At 41.7% G+C, this 21231-nt stretch overlaps 1 protein-coding gene and 1 non-coding gene across 5 annotated transcripts in view; one reads left to right on the top strand and one right to left on the bottom strand.

Moving 5' to 3' along the window:
- TTC39C (tetratricopeptide repeat domain 39C) overlaps positions 1–17491 on the top strand; it is a 119476-nt gene extending 101985 nt beyond the window's left edge. For all 4 annotated transcript variants that reach the window (XM_077974997.1, XM_015121686.3, XM_077974994.1 and 1 more), the window contains 7 exons: positions 2073–2180; positions 7755–7864; positions 9333–9456; positions 13323–13420; positions 14755–14859; positions 16340–16378; positions 16943–17491. In XM_077974997.1, the coding sequence (XP_077831123.1) occupies positions 2073–2180; positions 7755–7864; positions 9333–9456; positions 13323–13420; positions 14755–14859; positions 16340–16378; positions 16943–17032 (674 nt within the window). In that variant the 3' untranslated portion in view covers positions 17033–17491. The remainder of the gene's footprint in view (positions 1–2072; positions 2181–7754; positions 7865–9332; positions 9457–13322; positions 13421–14754; positions 14860–16339; positions 16379–16942) is intronic.
- On the bottom strand, positions 8079–8194 carry LOC114673925 (U5 spliceosomal RNA). Its single transcript, XR_003724763.2, has one exon. It is a non-coding gene; the product is annotated as a U5 spliceosomal RNA (small nuclear RNA).
- Positions 17492–21231: the final 3740 nt, after the last annotated feature.

Raw genomic sequence — 21231 nt, 5'->3', positions numbered from 1 at the left:
GCAGATCGATTAAAGTCAGGAGTTTGAGACCAGCCAGGTCAGCATGGTAAAACCCCATCTTTACCAAAAATATAAAAATTAGCCAGGTGTGGTGGTGGGTGCCTGTCATCTCAGCTACTCAGGAGGCTGAGGCAGGAGAATTGCTTGAACCCAGGAGGCAGAGGTTGCAGTGACCTGAGATCACACCACTGCACTCCAGCCTGGGTGACAGAGCAAGACTCCGTTTCAAAAAAGAGCCCAAATTTTTACTCAATGTCAACATCACATCCCATAGAATTTGACAGTGAATTTTCTGAAGTGTATATCTCACCCACTCTTCCTCCCACAGTTTAAATGGCAAGTCTCAGTTTATACAATTACTTAGTGATGCACCTGATAACAGAATTTTTTTTATGGAGGCAGTATCATCTAAAGGAAAGTGTGTTGGATTTTGATCCACAGTTCTTCCTTCCTTCTTAGCTGTATGGCTTCAGCAGGTAACATACCTCTTGATACCTTAGTTATTTTTTTTTTTAAAGACAGGGTCTCACTCTGTCATCCAGGCTGGAGTGCAGTGGCACGGTCTCAGCTCACTGCAGCCCAGACCTCCCTGGCTCAGGTGATCCTCCCACCCCAGTCTCCCAAGTAGCTGGAATTACAGGCATGCACCACCACGCCTGGCTAATTTTTTATAGAGATGGGATTTCACCATGTTGCCCAGGCTGGTCTAGATCTCTTGGGCTCAAGCGATCCTCCCACCTCAGCCTCCCAAAGTGCTGGGATTACAGGCGTAGGATTAGTCCTTGCTAATACAAGGACACTATTAGCCACCTTTGCAAGGTTGTCATAAGGATTAGAGAGCATTACATGAAGTGCCTACCACAGCATTGGCACACATTACGGGCTCAGGAGATGGGGGACACCGTGATGAAAAGTGGGAATAAAATCCTTTACATTTTAGTTGCTGCAGTTGCTTACTAGAATGCCTGCCTAACTGTTTTGATCCAGGAAGGTGGGCCTTTCGCTCCCAGTGTGCTGAGGGAAGGTAGGGAAATGCCTATTTTCTCATTGGCTTGTGCTCTAGATCTTACAAGGTTTTGAGAATGAGTAGGCTGAGCACGGTGGCTCACACCTGTAATCCCAGCACTTTGGGAGGCTGAGGCAGGCGGATACTTGAGGTCGGGAGTTCAAGACCAGCCTGGTCAACATGGCGAAACCTCACCTCTACTAAAAATACAAAAATTAGCCAGGCATGGTGACAGGTGCTTGTAATCCCAGCTACTTGGGAGGCTGAGGCAGGAGAATTGCTTGAACCCAGGGAGCAGTGAGCTGAGATCACACCATTGCACTTCAACCTGGGCGACAGAGCAAGACTCTGTCTCAAAAAAAAAAAAAAAAAAAAAGAATGAGTAGTAGTCATTAAGTACATAATCGAATAGTGTTGCTTCCACTGTTTCTTATTGCACCTGTGTGTACTCTTGGAGCAGTACTGCTGTACTTGGGTTAACCTCACAACTGTTAGGTTGTAAATTGGAGTGTCTTTCTAGAAATCTTTTATTTTTTTGAGACGGAGTCTCGCTCTGTCGCCCAGGCTGGAGTGCAGTGGCGCGATCTCGGCTCACTGCAAGCTCCGCCTTCCGGGTTCACGCCATTCTCCTGCCTCAGCCTCCCGAGTAGCTGGGACTACAGGCGCCCACAACTGCGCCCGGCTAATTTTTTGCATTTTTAGTAGAGACGGGGTTTCACCGTGGTCTCGATCTCCTGACCTTGTGATCCGCCCGCCTCGGCCTCCCAAAGTGCTGGGATTACAGGCGGGAGCCACCGCGCCCGGCCTCTAGAAATCTTTATGCCATGGTCTTCTGTGCTATTTTATTGGTTGTCTGACTCAAACCTAAGTGCCTTGTCTAATTCAAACTTTACATTGAAAGGATTTAAGGGGAAAAATAATTTCTTAGGTTTTCAGGTTAAGGTTTTTTACACATTTCATAGAACATGCACAGAGAATGATCACAGTATCAAGAGACTCGTGGCTTAAATATGGGTCATAAAGCTCAGTACTTTAGGGTCATGTGCTAAAAATATTTCTTCCATAGGTTGGTGCAGCATGATAGAGCTCAATTTCAAGGATGCATTTGATTCCTTTGAGAGGCTAAAAAACGAGTCCAGGTGGTCCCAGTGCTATTATGCCTACTTGACTGCAGGTGAGTCGCCCATGGTCCCTCGGTGTGCTCTCTCTGTCGTGAATTAGCTCGCCTCACGTGGACAGATGGGGGAATGATGGCAGGAGGAAGCAAGAGGTATGCCCTTCCACAGCTTTCCCCAGCATGTTAATGTTTTGTGCAACCAAGTAAATAGTGCTAGAATACTGTGTTCACTGACCCAGGTGAGCACCCAGAAACTCAGTAGTGCCCAGGGTGCGCCTTCACCACACACTTCCCCTCTGGGCCTGGTTTGGTCCTGTCTTCTGTCTTGGAAATGCATATTGTGAGGTCTTCCCGGTTATTGTACATTTTGCCCTAAATTGCCTCAACCTGTCTCTATCCCTTTACTTAATATGCTGTGTTTTTTATTGGGATTCTGAAGAATTTTTAAGAATTCAACAGGCTTTTTTTTCGTTGTGTTAATTTTTTAATTATTATTCTGGGTCTTGCTCTTCTTCCCAGGTTGAATGAAGTGCAGTGGTCTGATCATAGCTCACTATAGCCTCAACCTCCCAGGGTCAAGTGATCCTCCTGCCTCAGCCTCCACAGTAGCTGGAACTACAGGCGTGCCTCACCATGCCTGGCCAATTAAAAAAAAAAATTTGTAGCAACAAGGTCTTGCTATGTTGCCCAGGCCAATCTCTAACTCCTGGCCTGAAGCAATCCTCCTGCCTCAGCCTCCCAAAGCACTGGGATTACAGGCATGAGCCACAGAGCCTGACCTGTGTTAATATTTTTGTTTGGTTAGTGCCCTGGTTACAGAGTTGCATAGGTCAGAGTCATCTGCTCCAACCTTGTTTTACCTCCTAACCTTATTGTATTTACAGTGTGATATTTCAGATGCAAGGTATTTACACTGCATATCGTTATTAACACCTGTATTCTGTTTTGAATAAGGGTTTTTTTGCCCTTGTATGAGGAGATAGAGATGTGCTGTCACCTGGTGGCCAAAGTAGTTGTCTGCATCCTTCAATACCTAAAGGGCCGTGTGATTAAGAATTGTAGAGGTGTGGAATTGAAGAAAGCCGAGAGGTTGTACATTTTCTGCCTTTAAGCAACTTCATGTAAGCCATTTCTGGTGTATGTAATGAACCCTCCTCATGCAGCCACATCAGTGGTTCTTTTACTTAAAATTCAAGACTAATCCAATCATTATTTTCAATATCTTCTTATTCTAACGTTCAGATTTAATGAACCATCTTCCACTTCCATTCTGCCCTCTTAACTGATATATTTAAAATAAGATAGAATTGATTAACATTGACCAATAAGTATATTCTGGATATCTTAAATTCCCTATAAAATTGCATCGGTCCATTAGCATCAGTGCAAAGCCCGCTTGTGTCCATATTCCTCATTGCAGTCCCTGTTGACAGGTGTGATCTCATGGCTCTGTCCCTGATGTTTGAATAAGCTTATTTTTCATATCCTGGATAATATGCTGTGCCTCACACTTAAAGGGTTGTTGTATAGAATTTGAAGACATCTCAGATGAAAGTAGCAGCTATTTGTTGAGTGACTGTGTTTAATATGTTGAAGAGTTGATGAACCCAGATTGAATAGCCCAGAAAACAGAGGCCTGCACACAACTCAGCAGCCGTTAGGTGTAATTAGGCTGCACAGTCGATGGTGGACAGCTATTTATTGTTTCCATCTCTGTTGAGTTTCAGATACATAAATGTACAGTGTGGCTGTATAGAGGAACATTTATTCCCCCCCAATATTTGGAAATCCCAGAACCATACCAGCCATAGGAGAGGATAAGCATGAAGGATTCTGATCTCTGTTTCTGCACTGGGATTTTGTGGAGAGGATAAGATGTGGGTGAATAGCTCCACTAGAAAGAGTACATGAGGCAAGGCCAAGGCGGGCAGATCACGAGGTCAAGAGATCAAGACCATCCTGGCCAACACGGTGAAACCCTGTCTCTACTAAAAATACAAAAATAAGCCAGGCGTGGTGGCACGCACCTGTAGTCCCAGCTGCTTGGGAGGCTGAGGCAGGCGAATCGCTTGAACCAGGGAGGCAGAGGTTGCGGTGAGCTGAGATCGCTCCGCTGCACTCCAGCCTGGCAACAGAGTGAGACTCTGTCTCAAAAAAAAAAAAAAACCAAAAAGTACATGAGGCAGGGAAGGAGCACCGTTATACCGTCATGCAGGAGCTGCCATTTGGGCTGGCGGTGAGCTAGAGGGGATGGGCACTCAGGGGCTCCGAACACTGCCACCAGGGCTTAGCTCCCCAGCATATTAATGTTTTGTGCGACTATGTCAATAGTTTTGTACTTTTAAAAATTGTGATAAAACATGTAGCATCATTTACCATTTGAACTTTTTTAGGTGTATGTGTCAGTAACTCCAGATAACGCTCAGATTGTTTTGCAAACATCACCAGCATCCATCTCTGGAACTTCTTCATCATCCCAAGCTCTACCCAGTAAACAGGAACTCCCCATTCACTTTTCCCCCAAGACCTGGTTAACATGCTTCTACTTCCTGTCTCTATGAATTTAAGTATTCTGCCTACCTCGTGCATAAGTGAAATATATTTGTCCTTTTGTGTCTGGCTTATTTCATTTAGCATAATGTCTTCAGGGTTCATCCGTGTTATAACATGTGTCAGGATCTCCTTCCTTTTTTCAGGCTGAATAATATTCCATTGTATGTATATGGCACATTGTTCATCCGTTCATTCATGGACGGACATTCGGGTTGTTTCCATTGTTTAGCTATTGTGTGGAGTACTCACCTGGAACAATGGTCTACAGGTATCTGTTCCAGTCCTTGCTTTCAGTACCTTTGGGTAGATACCTGGAAGTAGATTTGCGTGATCATATACCTCTACTATTCCTGCAACTTTTCTGTAAGTTTGACATTATATCAAAATTATAAGTTACCAATAAATATTAGAATATCACATATAGGATTGTGTACACTTAGTCTTATTGGAAGAGTAAGTCATCCTAAGCTCAGTTTAGGCCTCATATTTTAGGATAAACCAGAGACTCCCATGCTTTTAAACATCTGCATCTTTTAAAGCAACTATCTAGCTGGGGGCCGTGGCTCACCCCTGTAATCTCAGCACTTTGGGAGACCGAGGTGGGTGGATCACCTGAGGTCGGGAGTTTGAGACCAGCCCGGCCAACAACCAACATGGAGAAACTCTGTCGCTACTAAAAATAAAAAATTAGCCAGGTGTGGTGGTGCACGCCTGTAATCCTAGCTACTCGGAAGGCTGAGGCCGAAGAATTGCCTGAACCCAGGAGGCAGAAGTTGCAGTGAGCCAAGATCGTGGCATTGCACTCCGGCCTGGGCAACAAGAGCAAAACTCCATCTAAAAAAAAAAAAACCAACTATCTATAGTTTTACTGCAAGAGAAATAGGTGGTGTTTGTTCTTCAGGGTCTGAGGTATGGATGTTATAGACCTTTGGGGTGGTTCAGATACTGTTGCTGTTTATGACTGGTTTTAATTATGTGACTCTATAAGAATGTTCTCAATGATCTGAGGAAGACCTCAAGCTAGGGACAGCAGAAATATATAATTTTTCATTGATTTACTGTGTGACCGTAGGCATTGCTCAGCTTTTCCAGACCTTTGCATCCTCTGATCTAAAAATAAGGGAGTTGGTTGCACAATACAGCCACTGAGCTTCATTCTGGTTTGGAAATGTTACAGCTGCAATTGATAAGGTCATTTTGGATTGGTGCACTCTCCTCCATCTGGATCAGGGATGCCCCAGTGACTGGGAAAGGAGTTGTCCCTTCCTTTGAATATTCAGCCTCATCACTTTTAATCCCAGTTGGAACCTGCTGTGTTTCCCAATGTCTTCCTATCCTCGGCTCTCTCCGAGCCTCAATTCTTGAACCCTTGGGCTCTGCCGATGGTAGCCTGTCCTGGTACGTGCATGCCTGGGATAGGTGACTGCTTGACCATGCCCAAATGCGAGTACGGGACCAACCTACTTTTAGGGGTGCTCAAGTAAAGAAGGGGGAACTGGCCAGGCACAGTGGCTCATGCCTGTAATCCCAGCACTTTGGGAGGCCAAGGCAGGCATATCGTGAGGTTAAGAGGCCAATATGGTGAAACCCCATCTCTACTAAAAATACAAAAATTAGCTGGGCCTGGTGGCGGGCACCTGTAGTCCCAGCTATTTGGGAGGCTGAGGCAGGAGAATGGCGTGAACCCGGGAGGCGGAGCTTGCAGTGAGCCGAGATCACGCCACTGCCCTCCAGCCTGGGCAACAGAGTGAGACTCCGTCTCCAAAAAAAAAAAAAAAAAAAAAAAAAGGAAGGGGCAACTAGCAAATCAACTTTAGTACATTCCAACTGGGGAGTGAAAAACCACATGTGATCTAACAAAAATGAATAGAAATGGATTCCGCACCATCAGAGTTGAGAGGAAAGGACAGAGTTGTGGTAGAGTTTCAATCAGGTAGTGGGGCTGCAGCCAGTGCAAAGTTTACATAAGGGACCAAGAAGACATAGCAAAGGGAAGATCATTAAATCTTTGGGGCATGAGGTGAGAAGAAGGTGTGCACATGAACAAAATCTCCCTCATTCCTCAAGACTCCGCTTGACTTCTCCTAGCTCCTTACAGCGTCTGGTCACTCCAGAGAGAAATGATCCCTTCTCTTTCTGAGCCTTCTAGAAACCACTTTGGTTCTCCTTACCCTGACTACCGCTATCACTACATACATTGCAGCCTGTGGGACCCTGGGTGCGTGTGTGATCTCTTCAATTGAAATGTCAGTTTCTTTAGGGTTCAAGCACACGTGTTTCTTCTTCACATTCTTGTTGGTGGCTTGTAGGTAGTAGGCAGCCAGGGAACATGGACAGGGCAGATAGATGACTTCCTAGGACAGAGAAATCCTCCTTCCACCATGAAGCTTTCATGATCCTCTGGGCTCTTCATTGTTCTTTCCTAGGTTCCTATTTATTCCACTTTCTGAGTATGCGAGCCCTAACTAGGTTGTACTCTGTGACAGTAGCTAAGGACTTTGTTATGTGAAAAACTGTCTCCCCAACAAAAGGACAAGGACCATGGCTTTCCCCAAGCCCCCCAAAAGCTCTGGGAACACAGGCACCTAGAAAATAGTTGAAGTGATCAGCAGGATGGTGCAGTCCTTTGTGGAATAGTCTTTTTGTTTGTTTGTTTGTTTTTCTGAGACAGAGTCTCATTCTATCGCCCAGGCTGGAGTGCGGTGGTGCCATCTTGGCTCATTGCAACCTCCGCCTCCTACGTTCAAGCGATTCTCCTGCCTTAGACTCCCAAGTAGCTGAGATTACAGGCATGTGCCACCACGCCTGGCTAATTTTTGTGTTTTTAGCAGAGATGGGGTTTTGCCATGTTGGCCAGGCTGGTCTCGAATTCCTGACCTCAGGTGATCCACCCACCTTGGCCTCCCAAAGTGCTGGGATTACTGGCGTGAGCCACCACGTCCAGCCCGTTGTGGAATAGTCTTTAAACATATTTGCTCCGGTTTCTTTCTTTTTTTTTTCAAGTATCATCACTTTAGATATCCCTTATGGCATTTTCCCTGACTTATATTTAAGAAATATCATTATGGTCTCTTACAGTTTGTCAGGGAGCCACTGGTGATGTGGACGGGGCGCAGATTGTCTTTAAAGAAGTTCAGAAACTCTTCAAAAGGAAAAACAATCAGATTGAACAGTTCTCGGTGAAAAAGGTATGTTGGAGCCTGTTGTATTATGATAGGCATTTGTAACCAACACTGCCTTGGCAAGCTTTAGGAAATTATATTCAAGGCTGCCTATTTACTTACCATGTCAAGTGCAGTTCACCGCCATGGAGAGGATGCTCTCCATGATTGTACATCTTCTCTGAATAGAAGATTCTTGCCTTGCTGCAAATAATGAAAGCAGATTTTTAAAAAATCGATTAGCCCTGCAGGTACAGGGCCTCAAACAATTGGGTTAAGACTCAAAATGGTTCCCCTTCATGGAAATTTTTAGCAAAAGGTGAAAGATATATATGATCTGAAGAGTAACTGGAGTATAGTTTTTTTTTTTTATTATTTTAATGAATGGAGACATTATACATTCTTCAGAGCTAATGAACACACTAAGAGAAAGGATCTGTCTAAAGAATTAGTTGGTTTTGGAAGAATACAAATTGGCAGGGCCTAGTGAGAAATGCAGGCTGTCTGGGGTTGAGAATAGAGAACACATTGCATTTTGATGTAATAAAAAGCAAAAGTGTGTGTCACAGTGTCCCAGTTGCCAGCAGAAAGGCCCAAGACTGTAGAGACAGCGTTCCTAATGTATTCTGTACTTTTGTGAATACAATTTTGCTGTATTACCTTGAGTTACATAGTGTCTTATATCCTGAATTATCAGTTATTTTAGTTGTATATGTTTTTATTGAATGAACATGTAATGAAGCTTTTGAGTATAAATTAGACTATAATGTACAGCTGAGAGCACTGGCACTCAGTAGAAAAATTTAAAAACAAGAGAACTGTGACTAAAAGGCATCTATCTAGTCTTAGTTCCTTAGGTGTGTGTAAGCCCATTGAATTATTAGCTGTCACCAAGCTTTATAAATTCCATCGATCTAAATGCACGTAAATCTAGTTTCATCCCCAAGTTTTCAGAATATACCTTGCATCTTTTTTTTTGAGACGGAGTTTTGCTCTTGTTGCCCAGGCTGGAGTGCAACGGCGCAATCTTGGCTCACCGCAACCTCCGCCTCCCGGGTTCAAGCACTTCTCCTGCCTCAGCCTCCCGAGTAGCTGGGATTACAGGCACACACCACTACACCCAGCTAATTTTGTATTTTCAGTAGAGACGGAGTTTCTCCATGTTGGTCAGGCTGATCTGAAACTCCTGACCTCAGGTGATCTGCCTGCCTTGGCCTCCCAAAGTGCTGGGGTTACAGGCGTGAGCTACCACGGCTGGCCCTGCCTTGCATCTTGAGAGTAGCTTCAGTTGACTAATGAATGAAAGGCATAATTTCCTGTATGTCAAAAATTGAAAGCAACATTTTTCATAGAGAGAGGAATTGTTAGTCTTAGCTTTGAAGGAGAAGGTCATTCACATTGATGATGAACTGTGTGCTTTTAAAGTGTCCGAGGTGTATTTTTTATTTGAATTTGTTTTTGAAAAATGTTGCCTGTTTATTCTAACTCCTTACAGGCAGAGCGATTTCGGAAGCAAACCCCAACCAAAGCACTCTGTGTGTTGGCGTCCATTGAAGTGTTGTACTTGTGGAAGGCTCTTCCAAACTGTTCCCTCCCCAACCTGCAGAGGATGAGTCAAGGTAAAAAATGTTTAAAAACCCAAAACTGTCTACTGGACACATTGGCTTCTTCTGCCAGTGCTGCATTCTTCAGTTTCCCGGTTATCTCGCATTTATCTCATCAGATTCAGGGAGAGGACACATCTCTCCTTCTTAGAGGGTGTCGTGATGAAGAAAATCCTGTCACTTAGGTGATGGGAGAAGGAGGCGGCACTGCTGTGGACAGATATGCTTGCCTTAAACATGTGATGCTTTTGTTATAAATGTTATTAATTCTGTAGCTATGGGAGTTGCTGGGAGCATACATTTTATTTTCCCCCATGAAAGTACTTTGTTTCCCTTAGGTGTGATTCACATAAATCAAAATATACTAAAGCGTGGCCTGGTGGGGTGGCTCACACTTGTTATCCCAGCACTTTGGAAGGCCAAGGCAGGCAGATGACTTGAGCCAAGAGTTTGAGACCAGCCTGGGCAACATGGTGAAACCCTGTCTCTACTAAAAATACCAAAAATTATCTGGGTGTGGTGGTGTGCACCTGTAGTCCCAGCTACTTGGGAGACTGAGGTGGGAAGATCACTTGAGCCCAGGATATCGAGGCTGCAGTGAGCTTTGATCATGCTCCACCACGCCAGCCTGAATGACAAGAGTGAGATCCTGCCTACAAAAGAAAAAAGGAAAAAAAAAAATAAATATGTTCTTATTCATATATGTGGTGAGTTTTCCCAAGAAACTTAGTATTGACAGTTTAGACATAATATTCCAGAAATAGTTTGTAAGCCACTGTAGAAAATTTTTCAGATTTTTCTCTAGTTACTCTTGTTTTTGACCAAATAGAGCATGATCCATCGAGCCATATATTTTTATCATCAGACTTCCTGCAAATCCCTTTTGCCTATTTCTTTTAAGAAAAAAAAAAAAAGGAAAAGAAAAAAAAAAGGTCCTTCCTCAATTGTGAAAACAAACATTGCCAATTGCCAATGTTGCTATTCTGGAGATCAAAGGAACAAAACTCCTTAAGAAGTCTTGTACACTGGCCCTGTAATTCGAGTAGATGTATAACCCTCCCAGGGAGGAACTAGCAAGGAAACATTTTTCTTGGATGTGTCAAATTCTCCTATGTTCTTTTTAATTTTTTTTTTTTTTAATTTTTAGAGACAGGTCTCATACGGTCACCCAGGTTGGGTGCAGTGGTGTGTTCATAACTCACTGCAGCCTCAAACTCCTGGGCTCCAGTGGTCCTTCCACCTCAGTCTCCTGAGTAGCTGAGATTACAGGCGTGTGCTGCTGCACCTGGCTACTATATTTATTTTTAAAGGAGTTGCATAATTCAAAACCCCTCCCTTCCTATTGAAGCAAGTATAGAACATCTTTAAATGCCTAACTCAAAGGAACAATGAAGAATATTAAGTATTTTTTAATACGCAAGTACCGGATCACATATTTAGAGATAAAATACAAATATAAGGTAGGCAGTAATTAACATTCACAAGAACAATTACCAGTTAAGTGAGATTTGACAAAATATTCTCTGAACCCCTTTCCAGGTATCAAAATGAAAAAATTAACAACAAAGATGTGTGCCTGGAAGGGAAGACAGACCGTATCTGAAGTGAGCATGAGACAATTCTCTAGTATCTTTGCTAAATTTAACCCAGTTCTGAGGTCTATTAATTAGATTATATAATTCCTCAATGGTAATCGATAATGGTACAAACTGATCAACCACATACAGTACAATGAAGATCTTTGTAGAGAAAGTTATGTTCCAGAAAAAAACAATAGTGGCAATGTGGATCATAAGCATTTATTAAACTCTGCATCGTGCCCTCCCAGTTTTGTGCATTTAGCTTATCGGAGTCCCCATCCATAGCTCCCTGTACCAGCAGAACTAGTGAGAATCCTATATCCTTGTTGTTTCATCCATAACCTTTCCCCACCCACCTGCCCTTCTCCACTGCATTCTTTCTCTGCATTGTTTTTTGTTGTTGTTTGTGTTTTGTGTTTTTGAGACAGGGTCATGCTCTGTTGCCCAGGCTGGAGTGCAGTAGCGTGATCATGGCTCACTGTAACCTCTGCCTCCCTGGCTCAAGCGATCCTCCAACCTCAGCCTCCTGAGTAGCTGGGACTACAGGGGCATGCCACCACACCCAGCTATTAAAAAAAAAAAAATTGTAGAGATGGGGTCTTGCCATGTTGCCCAGGTTGGTCTTCAACTCCTGGGCTCAAGTGATCCTCCCGCTTTGGTCTTCCAAAGTATGGGGATTACGTGTAGCCACCATGCCCAGCTACATTGTAAACATGTTTGTATTCTAGGCGTAGCAGGCAGAGTGATCTTATTAAAACTTAATCATGTTGTGTCACTCTGCTTCCCAGAATCCTCTATGGTCTCTCATCTCATTCAGAACAAAAACCCAAGTCTATTCAGCGGCAGGCAGTGCTCCCAGTCTGTAACCCCCGAGGCCATTGTCCCTCCCTGCTCTTCCCTGTTCCTCAGCATGGTCCTCCTCCCTGCTCTCAGACACACCTGGCTCCTGTGCCTTTGCACTTGCTGTTCTCTCTGAGAAGGAATTTTTTGTTTGTTTTGTCATTGTATTCTAAGCACCTAGAATTGCCTGGCAAATAGTAGGTGCTCAATAAATATTGAATGAATGAATTAGTGTAATGAATGAATGAATGAACAAGTGAATGAACTGCATTAAGGTTTCCTTAATGTTGCTGCCTTAAGAGTCCCTGAGTTCTTTTTCGTATGAGCGTATTCCTAGCCTGGCTTTCTGGGGTGACTCCTGCTTCTACAAGATCATCTTCTATTCTCACATTTACCTCCTCCTCTCACCTTTGAGTTACTTGTTCTGTAACTTCAGTTCTCTCTCTCTCTCTCTCTGTATACATATATATAATAGAAAATATAAATATATATTTATATATAAAATAGTAAGATATATATTATTGAATCTCAGTATCTTTATTAGTCTTTGGAAATAATGGTATTACTTCCTTTCTTCCTCCCATCAGCCCCATCATGTTTCCGTTCTGCATCTTTCTCTTTTTCTTAGAAAGCTCCCATAACATTCTCTAACCTATGCGTCAATCCTCCACAGCTTGCTGTTGAAGTGAAGGGGTCAGTGCTGCTCCTCTCCCATGGACTAGTACAGTAACTCGTACAAACGTGGAAAGGTGCCTATGGCATGGCAATTTAATGTGAAGTCATTTTTAAGAAATTAACAGAACTTCTTTTTTTTAGAGCAGTTTTAGGTTCATAGCAAAATTAAGCAGAAAGTCCAGAGTCCCCACAAGCTCCTCCCTCCCCCTGTCCTTCCCAACTACCAACATCAGTGTGGTGCATTTGTTACAGTCTGTGAACCAGCGCTGACACGTCATAATCACCCAAAGCCCATAGTTCACAGTAGGGTTCACTCAGTGAACAAACAAACAGTAGGGTTTGGACCATTGTATAATAATGTGTCTACTGTGATGATATCACACAGTCCTTTCATTGCCCTAAAAATTCTTTCTGCTCTACCTACTCACCCCTCCATCTCCCCTCACCCCCGGCAACCACTGATATTTTTACTGTCTCCATAGTTTTACCTTTTTCAGAATGTCATATAGTTCATAGTTGATAGAATCATACAGGATGTAGCCTTTTCAGATGGGCGTTTTTCACGAGGTAATAATGTGTTGCAATTTGAGTTTTCTTGGCTCTGTGAAGTTTGGTATTTTTGCCTTTCTTTGACAAAGGCTACTCACTAATGGATGAAGAATGGGCACCTTCTGAGTTTCAGAGGGCAGAAACGTGAACTGAAACGTTCACCTCACTCTTCACGATACTGAAGAAATTAAGTGAATGCATTTCCTTACTGCTCTGTTCACTCCCCTTCTTTTAAAGCTTGCCATGAAGTGGATGATTCATCTGTTGTTGGATTAAAGTATTTGCTTCTTGGTGCCATACACAAATGTCTAGGAAACTCAGAAGATGCTGTTCAGGTAAACGGTTAATGTTGTCAGGGCTAAAGAAAATAAGTCACGAACACCTACGTATGGGCTTGTGAAGAAGAAAAATGAAAAAGCACTAAACAAAACCGAACCTCCCACTATAAACTTTATCCAATTGATTTGATTAATGCCATCTTCTCAGATGCTAGAAGTTGATGATGGTTAATACTAGTTTTTCATTAACTTCAGATTCTTAGAATGCTTCTTTATATATGGCCTCCTTTTCTGGCACTAGTATTTATCAAAGATGACAGTCTCCACTGGAGAGAGGAGGACACGAGGAGGCAGACAGTTTTGAAGGAGTGGAATGAAGCCTCATAGTTAGACAAGAACGAAAAGGATCAGACATGTCAGTGTGCGTTCAGTTTTCTCTCTTTATAACTGCAGATTATTGATGCAGCCCTGGGGGGCGAGCAAGTTGTTTTTTTGTTTGATTGGTGGTTTTGAAGAAGTATGTATCAGTGTTAGTTTGACTACTCTTTGAAAGAATCAGTGTACAGTGGCTGGGCGCAGTGGCTCACACCTGTAATCCCAGCACTTTGGGAGGCCAAAGTGGGCGGATCACTTGAGGTCAGGAGTTTGAGACCAGCCTGGCCAACATGGTGAAACCCCGTCTCTACTGAAAATACAAAAATTAGCCAGGCGTGGTGGCGTGCACCTGTAATCCCAACTCCTTGGGAGGCTGAAGCACTAGAATTGCTTGAACCCAGGAGGCGGAGGTTGCAGTGAGCCAAGATTGCGCCGCTGCACTCCAGCCTGGGCGACAGAGTGAGACTCCATCTCAGAAAAAAAGATTAAAAAAAAGAATTAATGTACAGTAATAGGAGACTTTTGGCTTTTAAATCCTAGAAGATCATGCCCTTGTAAGTTTAATCTTTCAGCATGGGCTTATGATAGTTATTACAGCCCAAAATAGCTTATTTTAGATCAAATCCTTATGTGCTACCAAGATACAGTCAGGACGCATGTCAAGAGATCATAGTTGCCTTGTGTGTTTTCTGTTTTAAATATTAAAATGGGATGTTTAGACTCTTAGATGCAGATAAAGGTATTCTCAGTGATAAAATCAATAGAGGCTAATATGTCCCCTGGAAAAATAGTAGCACAAATGAGACAGTCCAATATATTCTGAGGAATGCACATCAGGCAGCATGTAGAGGACTTCTAAGATGTAGATAGGAAAGAATGAAGATGAGGAAAGAAGAAAAAATCTGATCTAGAAAACAGAGTATGAGTCCCCCTTCCCGCCCCCTCTTGAAGATTGTAATAAGCCCTATGCTAAGTCGGAAAATGAATTCATCCAATAACATTTGCATTCCTTTTAGTACTTCCAGCGAGCTGTTAAAGATGAATTGTGTCGTCAGAATAACTTATATGTTCAGCCGTATGCCTGTTACGAACTTGGCTGTCTTCTATTAGACAAACCAGAGGTAAGGTCTTGTGTATGTGTATACATCGGTACACACACACACATACGTATACACACATATATATACACACACACACATATATATACATATATATATATATATAAAATGTTCATCAACAAAAATGTAGAAATGAGCAAGCACAAAGCACCCTTCATTTAAAACAAACAGATCAAACACAGTGTTCTTCATTTTGTTTTCCCGGATTTTACTTAGAATGAGTCCAAGAAGTTAGTAATGGTACCTTACTATCTTTAATAAGGTAATTTCTTGCCTAGAATTCAATCGACAGTCATACATCTCTTAATGACATTCTGAGAAATGTGTTGTTAGGCGATTCCTTCTTGGTGCAGACATCTCAGAGTACGTACACAAACCCAGGTGGTATCACCTGCACAGCCAGGCTGTGTGTATCGCCTGTTGCTTCTGGGCTATACTCGTGTATAGCATGTTACTGTATTGAATACTGTAGGCAACCGTAACACAATGGTAAGTATTTGTGTATCTACATATAGAAAAGGTACAGTAAAAATACAGTTTTTAAAAGATAAAATATAGCCAGGCTCAGTGGCTCATGCCTGTAATCCCAGCAGTTTGGGAGGCTGAGGCGGGAGTATCACTTGAGCCCAGAAGTTCAAAACCAACCTGGGCAACAAAGTGAAATCTCGTGTCTGCAAAAAAAAAGCAAAAAACATAGGCATGGTAGCATGTGCCTGTAGTCCCAGTTAACCTGGGGGCTGAGGTGAGAGGATCTCTGAAGTTTGAGGTTGTAGTGAGCCATGATTGTGCCACTGCACTCTAGCCTGAGCAAAAGAGCAAGACCCTGTCTCAAAAAATAAATAAATAAAGTTTATAGCTATATAACTTACTGACTCAGATAAAACTTTTTGATAATCATTAATTTTAAGGTTGTTTAGTAAGATGTTAACCTAAGATATTATATCTTAGAGGTTGCCTTTTATAGACTATGAAAAATTAAGTAATTATATATCAAGGAATGTCCTCATGTAAACAAATAAACAATTTTATATTAAAAAATATTGGGGTTGGGCACAATGGCTCACACCTGTAATCCCAGCACTTTGGGAGGCCAAGGTGGGTGGATCGCTTGAGGTTTGAGACCAACCTGGCCAACAGAGCTAAACCCTGTCTCTACTAAAAATACAAAAATTAGCTGGGCATAGTGGCAGGTGCCTGTATTCCCAGCTACTCAGGAGGCTGAGGCAGAAGAATTGCTTGAACATGGGAGGTAGAGGTTACAGTGAGCCGAGATCATGCCACTGCCCTCCAGCCTGGACGACAGAATGAAACTCCCATCTCAACAACAACAAAAAAGGATGTTGGAGTCATTATACTTGAAAGAACAGTTGACTCTGCTGTGTCAATGGTGAATTGTTTTAATTAACATAGCCTCCTATTATACCATTTTCTGCCTGCGTATATATAAACACAGATTTTAAGGGATAATGTGTTTTTCTTATAGACTGTAGGAAGAGGCAGAACTCTACTTCTTCAAGCAAAGGTAAATATCCTGAATCTACCTTTCTCCAGTGGCCCTTCTTATCCCATACAGTGTATACCCGAGTCTGAATTCTAGAAAGTTTGTGCAGTGATGTTCTGGTTGGTAATATTTCTGGAAAGGAAAAATGATAACCAATTGAATCCATGAGCTCTTGAGTTTTAAGGGACATTACAAGATCATAAGGAACTCAGATGAAATTGTTCATCCTGCTTTAGAAACATTCTTAGTGTTTGGGTGGGAAGATAACTTCTGCTTTTATAACTATGTCCCTGAAATAAGAATTTCTAATAGTAACTTATATTGAGCACAACGTAAGACTACCTTTTCAAGAATAACACGAGGAAAATTGTCCAAAGAGAACATTATTGACATTCAATTGATGTTTTTAAAAATGAATATGAAGTTTGAGGTTTGAGTAATATGAAAATCAAGTGCATGGGAAGCCTTTACTGGGAGTGTAGAGATTTTACTTTGGGAAGTACAAAACTGAGTGTGCTTTATACCACAGTACCCTGTGCAAGCTTAGCTAACAGAGTGCGTACATATCTTTCTTTGATCTTACAGGAGGATTTCTCTGGCTACGACTTTGAAAACAGATTGCATGTCCGCATCCATGCTGCTCTGGCCTCTCTGAGGGAATTGGTTCCTCAGTGACAGACCCGGAACACCCGCTCTGTCCCTCCCCACCCAGGGTCCGCACTTTAAAATAAAAGCAGAGGACAAAGCTCTTGTGAAGATCGGCTTTTCTTCTGAAAACCACCTGTGCCAGGGACACATTTTCCCAGTTAAGCTGACATATTAAAGATCTCCTCTTTTAAACATGTAGCTAAAAAGTAATAATGATGAGGAGGATGATGATGGTAAGAATAACAACTAACCACCTGGGGAGAGGGTTAAGTGACCTTGCTCAAACGTTTTAGTTTTGTGATTTATTATTTTTAAAATAAAATCAAACGAAACATCCAACCCGAGATCCTGTAGGAACACCTACCTTAAGCACATATCTGAATGGATAACATTACGAGGTACCTGTAAAATTATTAACAATATTATTACATAGCATTTATATTTGTGTTTTGAAAAAATAAAAGTGCTTTCTAGTGTTTTACTTTATCCTCAGAATACCCTGGTGAATAACATAGCACAGATATTATTAACCCCATTTTGCAGACAGTGAAACTCAGGCACAAAAAGGTGAATTGACTTATCACAATTAATTATTCCTGTTATCAGCAGAGCAATGAATAGAAAGCAGATCTCCTAACCACCAACTGACTGATCTTTTATTGTAAAAATAATTAATGTTAATAGGCCAGAATTCCGTGTTTTACTTATTAAAAGAACAAAATCTTCAGCTGAAGTTACGTTACCAGAAATACTCATCTCCAGATTGTCTACAGAATGTTTCAAAGCGATGGACACTCTTTTTCCTTTGAAAGCCAACCAAGTAAGAGCAAATATTAATAGAAGATAATTTTACAACTAAAAGTGTAACTCTTTTGCTAATCTATTAGCCTAGTCTATAGATTAGACAAACAGTATCTACATTTTGGGAGTTTACCTTTCTTTGTGAAAATTGTCCAATTACCAACTTTTGGAAATCTTTTGAGACATTATTACTTGAAAAAGTTATTCGTGAATGAACATAGATTTTGGCGTCAAAATATTTGCTGGTGGAACATTTGCTGGGCTACACAGTGCCAGGATTTAATCATTTTCCCCCTAGCTCAGGTTATTTAGATATTATAAAAGGAATTCAAAGTTATTTTTTTATTCTTCATTGCTAATTTTTATTGTCATTTAATTTACCTCCATGCCCGCTACTGCAAACCTGTGGTTTTGAAGAATCTAAATACCTCAGTCACTTTTAAGAATCTCTGCCATAATTTGGCTCAATGTTTAAGGTTAGATTTTTAAAGACATTTTTATTGAGCTAAAGAATATCATTTTAGAGTGTCATTTATTTACAAATTCTTTTGGCTGAAGCATGATCTCATATTAGTATTTTAATATTTTCAAAATAAAACATGAGAAAAGCAAGTAAAATGTTGGCAGATTTAATCTGATTTGACCTTGTTTTGAGGGAATAACCATAATTTATTTGAAAGAAGTTAATTCTCACTGATTTTGGCTAAACTATATTCATGTTTCTTCATCTCTGTTACTGACCACTTTTCAGTAGACTGTTTCCAAAATGTTTATTCACATTGACTTTCTTCCTGATGTGAATTTGGTGTGGGTTTTAGATAATAGTAAGAGAGAAGAGATTGCTCTCCTATATTCAGTGAATGAGAAGGGAACTTTTTTCTGAAGAGCAAAATTGGTGTCCAAAAATATTGGATATCTGGGTTTTTGTTTGTTTGTTTGTTTTTCTTGAGACGGAGTCTCGCTCTGTCACCCAGGCTGGAGTGCAGTGGTGCGATCTTGGCTCACTGCAACCTTTGCCTCCTGGGTTCACACCATTCTCCTGCCTCAGCCTCCCAAGTAGCTGGGACTACAGGCGCCCACCACCACACCCGGCTATTTTTTTTTTTTTTTTTTTTTTGTATTTTTGGTAGAGACGGGGTTTCACCGTGTTAGCCAGGATGGTCTCAATCTCCTGACCTCATGATCCACCCACCTCAGCCTCCTAAAGTGCTGGGATTACAGGCGTGAGCCACCGTGCCCAGCCTGGATATCTGGTTTTAACTAGACTGAAGGGAAGAACATTATGAATCTTTAAAATACAGCTCTTGCCATTTTGCTCTCTTCTTAACATGCAGCATAGGTGACAAGCTTTTCTGTCATGATCGTGGAGCATTCTGAATTGTGACGTTTTTGTTTGAGAGTTCATTCTTGAATTTTCAGTTCAAAATGTTGTTTGAGCTATTATTCCACATTCAAAGATTATATAAGGTCCTGTGCTTTTGAATCTTTTTCAGAAAATTTCTGCCTGCTTAAAAAACTACTTTTATTTTCCCACAGAGAGTTCAGGACTTCAGATTAGTTTGTGTTCAGCTCACTTAACTGGACAGACAGTTTTGCGTTTTGCAACACCATCCTGTAGGTTTTCTTTACTACTCAAAGTATAGGTCTTTTAAAAAATTTTTAATCTTCGTTTTTATTATTATTATTTTTTTGAGATGGAGTCTTACTCTGTTGTCCAGGCTGGAGTGCAGTGGTGCGATCTCTACTCACTGCAACCTCTGTTGCCCGGGTTCAAGTGATTCTCCTGCCTGAGTCTCCCAAGTAGCTGGGATTACAGGTGCCTGCCACCGTGCCTGGCTGATTTTTGTAGTTTTAGTAGAAACAGGGTTTCACCACCTTGGCCAGGCTGGTCTTGAGCTCCTGACCTCATGATCCACCCACCTTGGCCTCTCAAAGTGCTGGGATTACTTACAGGCATGAACCACTGTGACTGGCCAAGTCTTTTTTTTTTTTTTTTTTTTTTTTTTTTTAAAGAGTCTATCCATCCTAGGCTTGGTACAGATGGCCCCTGTGGTAAATCTGTGTTAACATGGTGGTAGACCATGGAGAGTGGGTAGATGGAGCTTCTAGACTCCAAAACAACAAAACCACAGTGTGAGTACACCGTCCCATTAGGTTGACTGAAGTCTGAGTACATTTTCTGGCCTGTGTGCTGTGACTCATCCAACCTGTGAACTGATTGTGATCTGCTTGGTAACTTGGTTTGGTGTAACCTGCTCTTAACCCTTTGCTGATGAAGAAAATAATCATATAAGTGGAACTATTTGCATCTATGTGTGCTTCTTTTTTTATGTTGTTATCACTCACTCCTTCCCCTGTCCTATTTTGGAGGCTCTCAATGGATCTTCTAACTTATAAATGTCAAATATATTTTTGTATTAGATTGTGCCTATGATGAGAGAAATCTCTAATGTATATTTTATGTATGCTGAACACATTTTTATAATTTGACACACTTGGAGGCATGGTCTAGTAATAATAATGTAATATGTACCTTGCTGGTTAATATAACTAAGATTTTACCTTTACTGGGTTAGGTATCTTTATTTTAGCACCTGACAACTGTCTTCTACTGAGTAAAGAATTCTAACTTTTAGATGTCACAGAAAATTAGAGTATTTATTGTCACATATTGTGTAAGTCAGTTATTTACCGAATTCGCACTTTTCTGTCTCTGCCAACTAAAGTGAAAGGACAAGTCATATCTGATTTTTAAAATGAGCACATATGCGTGCATGCACACATGCACACACACACCTTTGCTGTATAAACTTTTCCGGTGGATTTCTTCCTTAAGCAAATCATGCTGGCAAGTATTCAAATATGGTTTTACACTGTGAAGATACACATTCACAAAATCATGATGTACTGTTTTGGTTTCTGCGGATGGTATATTTTGTAGAAAGAAAATTGTGAAATCAAGATCATCCAAGAAGATATATAGTCGAGGCAGATTCTTTAGAAGCTAGAAGAGGAAATGCAGAAAGAGAAAAGGATAAGGGGAGCAAGAGAAAGTTGGTCCATAACAGATACGCTCCTTTTTCAGTAAAGTATGCAGAGCACAATTTAACTGGCTTTCTTGTGAAAGCTAGCAAGGGGGCTGAGCTCTATCACCTAGTTGACTTGGGTATGAAATAGAAGCAACACACTTGAAACCCAGGTGACCTCAGCCGGGTGCGGTGGCTCACGCCTGTAATCCCAACAGTTTGGGAGGCTGAGGCAGGCGGATCACGAGGTCAGGGGATTGAGACCGCCCTGGCTAACACAGTGAAACCCCATCTCTACTAAAAATACAAAAAAATTAGCTGGGCATGGTGGCGGGCGCCTGTAGTCCCAGCTACTTGGGAGGCTGAGGCAGGAGAATGGCGTGAATCTGGGAGGCGGAG

Source organism: Macaca mulatta, chromosome 18 (genome assembly GCF_049350105.2).
Source record: "Macaca mulatta isolate MMU2019108-1 chromosome 18, T2T-MMU8v2.0, whole genome shotgun sequence".
NCBI lineage: Eukaryota > Metazoa > Chordata > Mammalia > Primates > Cercopithecidae > Macaca > Macaca mulatta.
Note: the sequence above shows the minus strand (reverse complement) of the source record. Positions and strands in the feature narration are given on the sequence as shown.